Source organism: Meles meles, chromosome 11, assembly GCF_922984935.1.
Source record: "Meles meles chromosome 11, mMelMel3.1 paternal haplotype, whole genome shotgun sequence".
Classification (NCBI taxonomy): Eukaryota; Metazoa; Chordata; class Mammalia; order Carnivora; family Mustelidae; genus Meles; species Meles meles.
The window spans coordinates 22,679,170-22,693,430 of record NC_060076.1 but is presented as its reverse complement, the minus strand read 5'-3'; the positions used below and the strand labels follow the sequence as shown (position 1 = coordinate 22,693,430).

Genomic DNA, 14,261 nt, shown 5'->3' with positions numbered 1-14,261 from the left:
TGTATGCTATCTAGTGAACTTCTTGTTCTAGTGGACATAATTTTTTTAAAAAATTTCTTTCTTGAGAACCCCACACACATGGAAGCGCCACGCCATCATAGACCTAATCTGTGCTGTTAAATACCAGCTCTCCAGTTCTTACCTGGCACCTAGTAGGAGCTCCAGAGATATTTGCTAAATGAACAAATGAAGAAAGCCTCCTCATCTACATACGCCCTCTTCCAGTGGAACTGGTACCTCAGAGCAGAGGTGTTAAACAGAAGGTGTTTACTATCGTTTAAAATACAGAGGAGAAAAAAAAAAAGAATATAAAGGAGAAAAGGTATGACCCATGTGTGGGGTTTTACATAATATTTAATTAGAATATTCTCTCTTTAAAATAGCCCTTGTGGGGTGCCTGGGTGGCTCAGTGGGTTAAAGCCTCTGCCTTCAGCTCAGGTCATGATCTTAGGGTCCTGGGATCGAGCCCCACATCAGGCTCTCTGCTCAGCGGGGGGGCCTGCTTCTCTCTCTCTCTCTCTGCCTGCCTCTCTGCCTACTTGTGATCTGTCAAATAAATAAATAAAATCTTAAAAAAATAAATAAAATAGCCCTTGATTTGGGGAAAAATAGATTAGGCACATATTAATGTGAAAGGAGAACAGGTATGGATCTGAGAGAACTCTTTATGTCCTGATGAAACTACCTTTAGGTCCACTGAAAGAAAATTGTAATAACTGCATTATAGTGAACAGATGATTCACCCCATCTTTGGTCTAAGAATCAGAAATGATACCAGATTTCTCTAAGTTCCAGGAGACGTTGATTTCTATAAAATATACATTCACCTTGGAATAATTTCTTCTATAAAGGAAAACGATATTGTATTAAAATTGGTTTATTCTACCTTCATAGTTAGGGCTAAGGTATTGCTACAAAGCATTTCAAATAGCACTTCTATATGCTAGCAGAAGGTAGAAAGCTCTATATTAAAAGGATCACTAATTTCTATCAACTTCCCTCCAATATTCACTATCTATAGGTCTAGCTACTTCTGTTTTTCAACAGTTAATCTGTCCAGTGTCCTGCTTCTAATCCCAGGTTAGCCACAGGAGGCCGGCGGTCAGTGATGAAAGCCATGGACCACTCGCTCATTAGTCTCTTACCTCTAGAAAGCCATTCTCAATCTTGGGCGGTTCATTGCAAGCCACAGGGTGGCATGTGGGTGTGGGGCTACTCCACTGTCCTGTGGCCTCGCAGGTGCTCTTCTTCTCCCCTTTGATGTAGAACCCCTTGTTGCAGCTATAAGCCACCATGGCCCCAAAACTGTAGTTTGATCCACTTGCATAGCCATTCATGATGCTTGGAGGCTCTCCACACCGTACAGGGATGCACTGGATGGACAGGGGGGAAGGGTTCCACTGCCCACCTCTCAAACACTCAATCTTTGCTGAGGTGTTCAGTACAAAACCTTCTGTGCATTTAAAGCTCACAACGGACCCTGCAGCAAATTTTGCTTTGCTCACAGATTCCAAGATGCTATAAGAAACAGATGGGGGCTTTTCACAGAAATGAGCTATACAACGGGGCATGGCCTGACCTTCTGGGGGAACCCACTTGCCCTGGGCATTGCAAAGGAGCTGGGAATTGTCTGCCAGGCTGTAACCATCTGAGCAATAGTAGAAGGCAATGTCTCCAAATAACCGATGGGCAGTCTCTGGAGAGGCGTGTTCCACGTTGGGGGGCTCATCACAGGAGACAGCCAGACACTGCTGGTTACTTCCATTCCACTTGCCATTGGCCAGGCATTCAATGGTGTCAGGACCAGCAAGGGTATAGCTATGAGAATGGGAGGAAAGGAACAATAACTAAGCATAATATTCGAGAAAAGGTGTTTGTGCCTTTGTAATTCTGTTTTTAGTTTTTTACTCTTTGCAACAATGACTATTTTTAGTTGTTATTCTTTAAAATAATATTTATTAAGATGGAGGTATAAGTAGGAGAACTCTACAGGCTTGTCTCATCCCTCAAACACAACTAGAAAATTATCAAATCACTCTGAATAGCCAAGAAATTGACCTGAGGGGACAGAGCAAACTGTACAACTAGAGGGAGAGAAGAGGCCACAACAAGGAAGTGCAGAGACATGGTGTGGGGGAGAAATGGATGGTAGGTGCTGTGGAGGAGAGGGAGCCCTGGTCTCAAAGGTGAGAGGAAAAAGGAATGCTCAGGGGAATTGACACAGAGAACACTTCCCCACAGCCATTAGCTGGGAAATGAGAGGGGCTGATTTTCATGAGTTTTTGTAACCAGTGGGGCTTGAAGACCAAAGTTTTAAAGGTTGGTAGTCTTGGCTGGTAGGCAGAAATGAGGCACTGCCCTACTCCTGGAGGGAAGACAGGCAAGTAGCCTGGGGTGGGGGTGGGTGGGTGGGAAGACAGCCATTTGAGGAATGCCTAGGTCACATGGGGAGACTGTTTGCTCTTCTTAGAGAGCATCTGCGAGAGGTGGCATTTGCAGAGTTGTCTCTCAAGGGACAAAAGAGCTGGTAGGTGCCTTTCTCCCTCCCTCTCCTTCCCTCCAGCATAAATGCAGAGACACTTGCTATTAACATCACAGCACCAACACTGGCTGGCTGACCTGCTTACACCAGGTCCTGATCCAAAACTCCTGTGCTCTGCTGGGACTTCTCTTCTTGGACAAATGTGCCTCAGTGCCAGCGTGGAAGGCCCCTTCCCCAGAAGACCAGAAGAAACCCCTGTCCACGCCTTGTCCCCCAGCCAGAGTTCTACAAGGCTTCAGTTCTAGTAGAAATAGTATTAGGTCTCATTTAACAAGCAGAGCAGAGCATACCTACTTAAAACTTGCCACAGGATCAAACGCTGCCCACTGCAGGCAAGGAGAACCTCGGCAGACAAGTGGCCTGAAGGAGAGAGCAGCCCAAACACAGTAGCAGAGGGCACACAGCACGCACCAGACACAATCCCTGAAGCATCAGGCCCTGGACACGACGTGACCACTTCTTCAAAAAGTCATTACTCTCAAAAGTAAGACATGTAACAGGTTTCTCTAACACACAGAAAAAGACAGAGACTTAGACAAAATGCCAAGATGGAGGAATTCATCCCAAATGAAGCAACAAGATAAGGTCACGGGTCAGATTTCTAATTGAAACAAATATAAGTAACATGCCTGATGGAAAATGTAAAGCAACAATCATAAGGATACTCACTGGGCTCAAGAGAAGAATGGAAGACTTCAAGGAGGCCCTTACCACAGAGATGAAAGAGGTAAAAAAACCAATCTGTCAGAAATGAAAAATGTAATAACTGAGATTGGAAACAGACTGGATGTAATGAACACAAGGCTGGAAGAAGCTGAGGTACAAATTAGTGACATAGAAGATAAAATTATGGAAAACAAGGAAGCAAAATAAAAGAGAGAAAGAATTATAGATCATGAGAACAGACTTAGAGAACTCAGTGATGCCATCAAATGTAATTACATTCATGTCATAGGAGTTCCAGAAGAAGAAGAGAGAGAAAAGAGGGCAGGAAATTTGAGAAAATAATAGCTGAAAACTTCCCTAATCTGGGGAAGGAAACAGACATCCAGATCCAGGAGGCACAGAGAACACCCATCAAAATCAACAAAAGCAGGCTGACATCAAGACATGTTGTAATTAAATTTGCAAAATATAAAGTAAAGAAAAAATCCTACAGCAGCAAGACAGAAATTGTCCCTAACTTACAAGGGAAGACCTATAAGGCCAACTGCAGATCTCTCAACAGAAAGTTGACAAGCCAGAAAAGAGTGGCATGACATTCAATGTGCTAAATAAGAAAACTCTACAGACAAGAATACTCTATCCAATGATAGCAAGTCTATTATTCAGAATAGAAGGAGAGATAAAGAGTTCCCCAGACATACAAAAACTAAAGGAGTTTGTAACCACTAAACCACCCATGGAAGGAATATTAAAGGGGGACCCTTTGAGTGGAAAGGAAAGACTAAAAGTAACAAAGACAAGAAAGAAATGGAAATTTTCCAGAAACAATAATAAAATAAGTAATAAAATGGCACTAAATACAGATCTATCAATAATTACTCTGAATGTAGGTGGATTAAATGCTCCAATCAAAAGACAGAATGTCAGAAGAGATAAGAAAACAAGACCCATCTATACGCTGCCTACAAGACAGTCATTTTAGACCTAAAGACACCTATAGATTGAAAGTGAGGGGATGGAGAAACAGTTGTCCTTTATCGTGCAAATGGATGTCAAAAGAAAGCCAGGGTGGCTACACTTATATCAGACAAACCATATTTTAAACCAAAGACTGTAACAAGAGAAGAAGGGCACTATATCATTATAGGGGGGACTATCCAATAAGAAGATCTAACAAATGTAAACATGGAAGGATCTAAATGCATAAAACAGTTAAGGACAAACACAAAGGAGATAATTGATAATAATACAATAATTGTAGGGGACTTTAACACTCCAGTTACATCAATGGACAGATCATCTAAATAGAAAATCAACAAGGAAACAATGGCTTTGGATGACACACTGGAACAAATGGATTTAACAGATATAGTCAGAACATTCCATCCTAAACCAGCAGGATACATTCTTTTTAAGGGCGCATGGAACATTCTCTAGAACAGATCACATATTAGGCCACAAAACAAGCCTCAACAAATTCAAAAAGATTGAAGTCATACCATGCATCTTTTCTGACCACCATGCTATAAAAATGGAAGCCAATCACAAGAAAAGTATCTGGAAAAACCACGATTCCACGGAGTTTAAACAACATGCTACCAGACAATGAATGTGGTCAACTAGAAAATAAAAGAAGAAATAAAAAAAATACAGGGAAACAAGTGAAAATGAAGACACACTGGTTCAAAAACTGCTGGATGCAGCAGAAGTGGTGGTCCTAAGAGGGACATTTCTAGCAGTACAGGACTACTCAAGAAGCAAGAAAAATCTCACATAAACAACCTAACCTTACACGTAAAGGATCTAGAAAAAGAACAAACAAACCTAAAAACATCAGAAGGAAGGGACTAATAGAGATTAGAGCAGAACTAAATGCTATAGAAACTAAAACAAAACAAAACAAAACAGTAGAAAAGATCAATGAAGCCACAAGCTGGTTCTTTGTAAAAATCAGTAAAGCTGATAAACCCCTAGCCAGACTTAGCAAAAAGAAATGAGAAAGGACTCAAATAAATAAAATCACAAATAAGAGAAGAGAAATAACAACCAACACCACAGAAATACAAATAATTATAAGAGAATACTATGAAAAACTATATGCCCACAAATTAGACAACCTGGAAGAAATGGTAAATTCCTAGAAACATATAAATTACCAACACTGAAATGGGAGGAAATAGAAAACTTGAACAGACAGATAATCAGCCAAGTAGATGAATCAATAATCCAAAAACTCCCAACAAACAAAAGTCCAGGATCAGATGTCTTCACAGGTGAATTCTACCAGACATCTAAAGAAGAATTAATACCTGTTCTTCTCTAACGATTCCAAAATATAGGAAAAGAAGGAAAACTTCCAAATTCATTCTATGAACCCAGCATTACCGTGATACCAAAACCAGACAGACTCCACAAAAAAGAGAACTATAGGCCAAAACCCCTGATGAACATGGATGCAAAAATTCTCAATAAAATACTAGGAAATTGAGTCCAACAGTACATTAAAAGAATTGTTCACCACAATCAATGGGAATTTATTCCTGGGCTGCAAGGGTGATTCAATATTAACAAATCAATCAATGTGATACAGCACATTAATAAAACAAAGGATAAGAAGCTGGAGGCATCACAATTCTAGACTTCAAGTTATATTACAAAGCTGTAGTCATGAAAACAGTATGGTCCTGGCCCAAAAATAGACACATAGGTCAATGGAATGGAACAGGAAACAAAAACTTATACCCATAATTATGTGGTCAGTTAATCTTTCACGAAGCAGGAAAGAATACACAATGGAAAAATAGACAGTCTCTTCAGCAAAGGGTGCTGGGAAAACCAGAGAGCAACAGGCAAAAGAATGAAACTGGACCACTTCTTAAACGATACACAAAAATAAATTCATAATGGATTAAAGACCTAAATATGAGATCTGAAACCATAAAATTCCTAGAAGAAAACATAGGCAGTGTTATTTTTGACATCAGCCATAGTAACATTTTTCTAGGTAGGTCCCCTTGGGCAAGAGAAACAAAAGCAAAAATAAACTATTGGGACTATATCAAAATAAAAAAAGCTTCTGCATAGTGAAGGAAACATCACCAAAACTAAAAGGCAACCTATGAAATGGGAGAAGATATTTGCAAGTGGATATCCAATAAAGGGTTAGTATCCAAAATATGTAAAGAACGTATATGAATCAATACCCTCCCAAAAATAATTCAATTAAAAATGGGCAGAAGACATAAATAGACATTTTTCCAAAGAAGACAGGTAGATGGCCAGATACATGAAAAAAAGCTCAACATCACTCATTATCAGGGAAATAAAAATCAAAACTACAATGAGATACCATCTCACACCTGTCAGAAGAGCTAAAACAAAAACATAAACAAAAAAATAAAAGAAACAACAAGTACTGGTGAGTACGTGGAGAGTAAGGAACACTCTTGCACTGTTGGTGGAAAGGCAAACTGGTACAGCCACTCTGGAATACAGTATGGAGTTCCTCAAAAAGTTAAAAATAGAACTATTCTATGATCCAGCAATTAGACTACTGTGTATTTACCCAATGGAATATTAATTTGAAGGGATACATTCACCCTGATATTTATAGCACCATTGTCAACAATGGCCAAATTACTGAAAGAGCCCAAATGTCTACGAACTGATGAATCAATAAAGAAAATGTGGTGCATACATACACAGTGGAATATTACTCAGCCATTAAAAGGAAGGAAATCTTGCCATTCGCAGTGACACGGATGGAGCTAGAGTACTATGCTAAGTGAAATAAGTCAGAGAAAGACAAATACCATATGATTTCACTCACATGTAGAATTTAAGAAGCAAAACAAATGAATATGGGGGAGGGGAAAAAAGAGAGGAAAACCAAGAAACAGACCCTTAACTATAGAGAACAAATTGATGGTTACCAAAGGGGAGGTGGGTGGGGGATGGGTTGACTACACGATGGGGATTAAGGAGTGCACTTGTGATGAGCAGCAGGTGTTGTATGTAAATGTTAAATCATTAAATTCTACACCTGAAACTAAATTTACACTGTATGTTAACTAACTGGAATTTAAATAAAAACTTGGAAAGAAAAGAAAATATTTACTGCTTGAATACTGAGCTTACTGATCAAATGAACTTCCTTCAAGAAATAGAAATACATCTTGATATTAAGAGTAATGCTTATTTAGAAAGGGAAGTGAATATAAAATGTTTGCTATTTAAGGACCTCTAAAAATTGTTGCACATTTCCTTAAAAATAAGAATGACTCAGCTTAAATTTAGAACATCATCTGTCTATAGACGGTTTTAGTTGGTTGATTTTATCGCTAGTCCTTGAAACAAAAGCACTAATGAACCATATGTAGCCCACACATTACTCATGTACTTAGTTATATTCAATGAAATTTAAAATTGTAATTTTAGTCTCCAGGGTTTCCTAAACCCTTATCCAACCAAATGTCAGCATTTCGAGCTGTGTTCTGCATATGGCTCTGCTATTCAACCTATGAATCAATTTTGCTTAATGACTGTCTTTCTTTGTGCTTTGAACAGATATTTTCCCACAGAAGGTGACAGATTGATGACTTGCAAAAATCTGAGATTATTCTCCAGTGCTCTCTCAATGAAGGAGAACAAAATATTACGATATGCAGTATTAGAATAATTACATGTGAGTCATTCTTAACTTGCTTCTCGCTTTCTTACTGAAGAGAAAGATGACAGAATTTTAAAGGAATGTCTAACACCTGAGCCGTCTGTCATTCTGATACTAATGAAGGATAAGGGGGCGAAAATAATCAGGCACCTAATTTAATCCTGTTTTGACATATTAATTTCTTCATTTTACAGTTGAGTGCATGGTGGTTCCACAGGTTAAAAGCCCAGTCTGGAGTCACACAGTTGCAAGCAGCTGAGTTAAAAAATTGCATTTGATTTACAAGAGTCCCCTTTACCATGATGCTGTTGTTGCCCCCTCTCCCTTTCTCTTTTCAAAACAAGGCTGAACACAATTTGCGGGTGTCCTGTGGAAACTGCACTGCAGTGTCACCTTGTACAAATTATCTGATCCATCTTGCAACAAAGATTTTTTTTTAAGATTTTATTTATTTATTTGAGAGAGAGAGAGAGAATGAGAGCGAGTGAGCACGAGAGGGGGAAGGTCAGAGGGAGAAGCAGACCCTCTGCTGAGCTGGGAGTCCCTGGCGGGACTCGATCCTGGGACTCCAGGATCATGACCTGAGCTGAAGGCAGTCGCTCAACCAACTGAGTCATCCAGGTGCCCTCAGCAAAGATTCATTAGTCATCAGTTAGCAAGTACATTCCTCCTGAGGTCCCTTTTAGTTTTATAAGTGATCTGCTATGATAGCGAGGTTGGAGAGTGTCCCCCTCACTGGCCAGATTCATGAAATCTATAGGAAGCAGAAAGATAAGAGGAGAAAATGGTAGAACATCAGCAGAGATGTATGCATCCACCTTACCTAGGGCCACTTATCCTGCTAGGGACAGAGGTGGTCTCGAAATTCTCACAGATGTCCCTGACAACACGGTGCACCCTCTAATTAGGGTCTGCTACAATTCGTTGTTATGGATAAATTCTGCTCTTCCTATTGGAATTCAAATTTAATAAGTTTTTCGATGGCTTCTGTCTAGGAGGATCTAGGAAGGTATATAAAGACAATATGCTAAAAGCATAATTTTATTATTAAAATATCCATTATCCCAGGTCTGAGTGCCCCGATTCTACTGTTCCTGTGTAGAATGTGCTCTGAGTAGAAGTTCCATTTATAAAGACATCTGATGTTCTGTATTTTTATAGCACAAATTACATCCTCTGCACACTTTGAACCATGCATCATTATTTTCATGTGTCCCTTGATGCTGCTAGCATATTTCATTAGTGGAAGTTCACAGACACCACCTGAGCATCCCTGATTTATTAGGATCCATTGTGCCATCATGTAACTGTAGGGCAGGGAATAGGGAGCTTACCATCCAGTTCAGTGTTTCTAATCTTACAGGAGAATATTTAATAAAGAGAAGATGGAACACACTGCACAGATACACAGTAGAGAAAAGCCACGCAGATGGAAAACCCGGCTTAGCGACCGCCAATATGAAAGATTTTGGAATTCTACTGAAATTAAGTTGAATGAGTCAACAGAGGCATTCTGAAAGGATGACTGCATTTCTAGAAACTCATTTATTTAGAAAGAGAAGAAGAGAAATGAAACAGTTACCTCTGTACGTGTGTGTATGTCACGCCATGCAGCGTTTTTCTCTCCGCCATATTCTAACGTGCATGTATCAGTGCACATTCAGCTTTGGGAACCACAATTGAAAACGGACAACAGACCTACCGGAGTAGGCTCAGAATGATTCTGAGAGGAACAGACTCAGAATCACGTTCGTTTATAAGAAAGAAGTGCAGACTGGAGGCTGAGCTGGCTGAAATGCCAGTCTCCCTGCACCAACGTGAGTGATCACCTCTCAGGAGATGTGGGAAGCCTCCCACTTGGCTCTACTGATCCATTTGTAGGAGAACCTCGGGACCAAGCTATGAACACCTGAACGGCCAGCATCTCCCTGGTGCGGAGAGATGTACACAGAGGGGTTTCAAGAGGTGGAAGCAAAGCCAGTACTTGAGATTAGGTACAAAGCTCAGTAAGATGGGGGTTGAGGTTTACTAAAAATAACTCTCTCCAAAACACATCAGTTAGTCTTTGAAGATGCTAAAGAAGTATATATATTCCAAATCACAAAAAGTGAGGAATTGTGAGCTATCGCCTAGATTGAACTAGGACTGGTTTCTGACCCAAATGCTGCGTTATTTCCTCACATTAAAAGTCTGAAGCTGTGTTACAATTTCTGTGGAACATACTTCACCTGCTTATTTGTTTAAGAGAATCGTTTGGGGCATCTGGGTGACTCAGTCAGTTAAGCATCTGACTCTTGATTTTGGCTCAGGTCATGATCTCAGGGCCGCGAAATCGAGCCCTGAGTTGGGTTCCACGCTGGGCGTGGAGCCTGCTTGAGATTCTCTCCCTCTCCCTCTGCCCCTCCCTGCTCACACACACACTCTCCCTCTGAAAAAAATCATTTAAAAATGATAAAGTTTTATACAGATGATGACATACATCCTATAAATGTTGGATACCAAAACAGGAAAATTGCTATTGGCCCAAACCTAAAATGCTGGACTATTTATTCTGTGACATTTTGTATTCTCATTCAAGAGACACTGGGAATGTTCATGCAGTCTATTATTTAAAATCAAGCCATACATATCATAAAACAAATTGTCCTACTCCATAATTTCAAAGAAAAATGGCCCATCAATATTACAATGATGCCACAGGAGGATATATTTCAGGATGAATTTTTTGTAATTCATTAGCCTATTTCTTGAATAATTTTGAAAAATTCTTGGAGAATGGACAGAGTAATCTGCAGACACAATTTTCAGTGATTTGATTCATACAATGAGTGGAAGCCAACTGATGAGCATGTGGGGAGCTTTATGAGAGAGCTCCCCTGGTGATCATTAGCTCTCCTCTTTTGAAAGAACCTTCTAAGAGCCTTAAAAGAGCAGCATACTAGATAGGTAAAAGGCTGTGACTTAGGAAGACCAATGGAAAGTAGAAACCTGCATCAGCAGTTAATTCTGTTTTCATCTAAAAATGATACAAAATTTTATCTTAGTACATGCAGTAATTGCATTTAGAAATCTACATTTAAGAAAACCAAAGGCGAACATTCTATGAGAATTTTAGGATTTCAATGACCCTTCCTTTCCTCTGAGCTTCTCACCAAGAGAGGAGACACACAGGATGAAAAGGAAAATAGGAAACAATTTATCATTTTATTTATCTGGGCAAATAGCTGCAAGCTTCCAGCCTAGTGTTTTGATAAAAGGTGAATGTGGAAGGTCAGTTTTAGGACAGGAGGTAGACATGTATTTCTTGTTTCTTTCCTTCCTGGCATTCATCTTACTACTCCTGTCTCCTAAGGTATTTGCTCTTCCATCCTACAGCTGAGACAGGTTCTCTCCCCCTTATTTCAAGGGAGAGTCTATGCAAAGCACATCACTGATATGAGAAGAAACAACACAGGCCCAAAGTAAGAATAAGTGTATGTGTATTCAAAAAGCAGGTGGGGGTGGCTCCCATATGTGGAGGGCAGTGGGAGTGGAGACGGCTGGAGAGCAAAGAGGTTCTAATCCTCATTTCAAGCCAACAGCATCTCAGGAAGCCGAAGGAGACAGCAGGCCCATTGCACAAACAGGACCACTGCACAAAAGCCATGACTTGAACACAGTGACACCAGCCCGGAACAGAATGGAGACAGTGCATCTTGGCTATGCCAACCAATTTCTTGGGGGGAAGAAATAGAAAAGGAGTAAAGGGAGAGAACTTCTAGTTCTGGCTATACCATAGTCTGAAAACCTGCTTTACATCATACTTGATGAAATATAACAGAAGTTATTTTAGATGCACATGCAGAAATTAAGAACAGAGTAGTAAGCCTGTGACTGAATGCTGTGATTGCCATTGGATTGGACAGGGAAGGGAAGAAGGGATGAGACAGGAAATACAACTATGGAATTGAAAGAGAGTAATAGCTTCTGAGCCTCTGGCATGAACCTTTGTCTTAGAAGGACATTCACTGAAGATATTAAGTAGAAAAATCCCACCTGGAGGCCCAGTGACAGGACAAATGAGATCTCTGTATTTGTCAGGGCTTTGGGTGGGAAAATCAAGTCCCTGCTAAGGTAGCCATCCCAGGTCTCATCTCCTGTGGATTTGAGGTTGGAATTTATGCCATTTACTTTGGCATGGAAAGCCTTCAAACTTGTAAATTAGTGTAAAATTGGTTTCTTGGTGATATTCCATGGATTCCTGGTAGAAAGATAATTCACACACTTAAACCATAAGGGACTATCACAGATAAAATAAGTCCTGCTTACTATAAAGATACAATTTGAAATTACAAAACATACACAAGCATGTTTTCCATCACGAGTCAGTCAGCAGGCAGAACAAACAGCAAGATTAGAGTACCAATAAATTGAGATAGCAGAAAAGTGATCTAAAATCTGAAGATTTATATAAGTATGTTGACATAATTAAAGAAAAAAGACTCAATCCTATTTTAAAAAAAGAGACTTTTAAAAGAAATGTTTGAAAAACAAACATATAAATTCTAGAAGCAAAAATAGAAAAAGTAAATATTTAAAAAAATTAATGGATACATTTAAAAGCAGATTATAGGTAGTAGAAAAGAAAAACCTATAAACTACAAGATATCTGAAAAAATACCCAAATGCAGTCCAAGTTTATAAAGTGAAGGAAAATGTGACAGGTTACTACATACGGAGACAGAAAGAAAAGATCCAATATATATCTAAGACTTAAAGAAATAGGGAAAAAAGAAGGGAAGAGGAGGGAATATGTGAAGTGAAAACGGCTGAGAATATGCTCAAATTGGTCAAAGAATTCTCAGATGTAAGAAGTACAATGAGTCCTAAAGAAGACAAATGACAATGAATTCATGTTTAGTCATATCATAAGGAAATACCAGAACGACAAAGACAAATTAAAAATAAAAACCAAAGGGAAAAGATACTACTTATAGGGGAACTGCGATTCAAGCAGAGTTTCTCAATCTCAGCACCATGTGGGACCAGACAATTCTGTGTTGTGGGGGGCTGTTGTGTGCATTGCAGGCTGTTCAGCAGCATCCCTGGACTCTGTCCACTAGAGCTAGGAGCACCCCCCCCCCTCAGCTGTGACGACCAAAAATGTCTCCAGACATCGCTGAACGTCCCTGCTGGGCAATACTGCCCCTGGTTAAGAACTACTAACAGAGAGTGCCTGGGTGGCTCAGTGGGTTAAAGCCTCTGCCTTCGGCTCAGGTCATGATCTCAGGGTCCTGGGATCGAGCCCCACATCGGGCTCTCTGCTCAGCAGGGAGCCTGCTTCTTCCCTCTCTCTCTGCCTGCCTCTCTGCCAACTTGTGATCTCTCTCCCTATCAAATTGAAAAAAAAAAAAAAAGACTGATGACAGAATCCTCAGTAGCAACACGAGAAGACAGAAGGCACTGGAATAATATTTTCCAAAATGTTTATGGAAGAAAACTACTAATGTAGACTTGTATACTCAGTTAAACTGTAATTCAAGAGCAAGGGTAAAATCTTACTATTTTCAGAAAAAGATTACAGAATACGCTGAAACTTACTGAAAAAAAATGCAATGGATATTCTTCAGGAAGTAGAAATATTAAACCTAAAAGGACAGAATGGGATGCAAAACACAATGGTGATGAAGAGATTAATAAACATGTGAGTCAAACTAAATAAACACTGACTATATTAAAGAATGATTAATTTGAGAAGCCGTAAAATAGGAGGGACGTAAAATACAGACAGTGATAAAAATTTAAGATGAGAGGGGGATGGAAATTCGTGCTTTCCAAGATCTCTGAGTCGTTCAGGAGAAAGGCAAAGATACTCAGTATGACCTCTTAAATTTGATACACCCACACAAAATAAAACATAAAGACATGACTGATAAACATCAAGTACTATCTCATGAAGTTTAAAATAAGCATATTTCATAACGCAACAACTTTAACCTTCGGTGTCTGGGCCAGAGATAGTCATACTCATGTGTACCAAGAGACACGGGCAAGGGAATTTACTTCTGTACTGTTACATCAGCAAATAAAAGAGCAACAAACTAACCTTCTACCTGTAAGGAAATCTGTAATTTACAGACAGCTCATTCTTCCAAGGGAATACCATATAGCTGTTAAAATGAATTCTACGGATTTACAAAAACGTACTTTTGTTACTTTGGGGAGAACGGCAAAGTGATGAGAATGGCTTCTTGCTATATTTGTAATACTATATTTCTTTCATAAAAAGAGAGCTACAATATGGCAAAAACTTAACATGTACTTTTCTCTCAAGAATGGGTATCTAGGAGGGGTGCCTGGGTGGCGCAGTCGGTTAAGCATGGGGCTCTTGGTTTCCGCTCAGGT

General features: G+C 39.6%; 1 protein-coding gene across 1 annotated transcript in view; it reads right to left on the bottom strand.

Annotated features, from left to right (window-relative positions):
- SVEP1 (sushi, von Willebrand factor type A, EGF and pentraxin domain containing 1) overlaps positions 1-14,261 on the bottom strand; it is a 184,789-nt gene that overhangs the window by 40,308 nt on the left and 130,220 nt on the right. Inside the window, exon 37 of the mRNA XM_046022808.1 lies at positions 1,146-1,818. Within this exon, the coding sequence (XP_045878764.1) occupies positions 1,146-1,818 (673 nt within the window). The remainder of the gene's footprint in view (positions 1-1,145; positions 1,819-14,261) is intronic.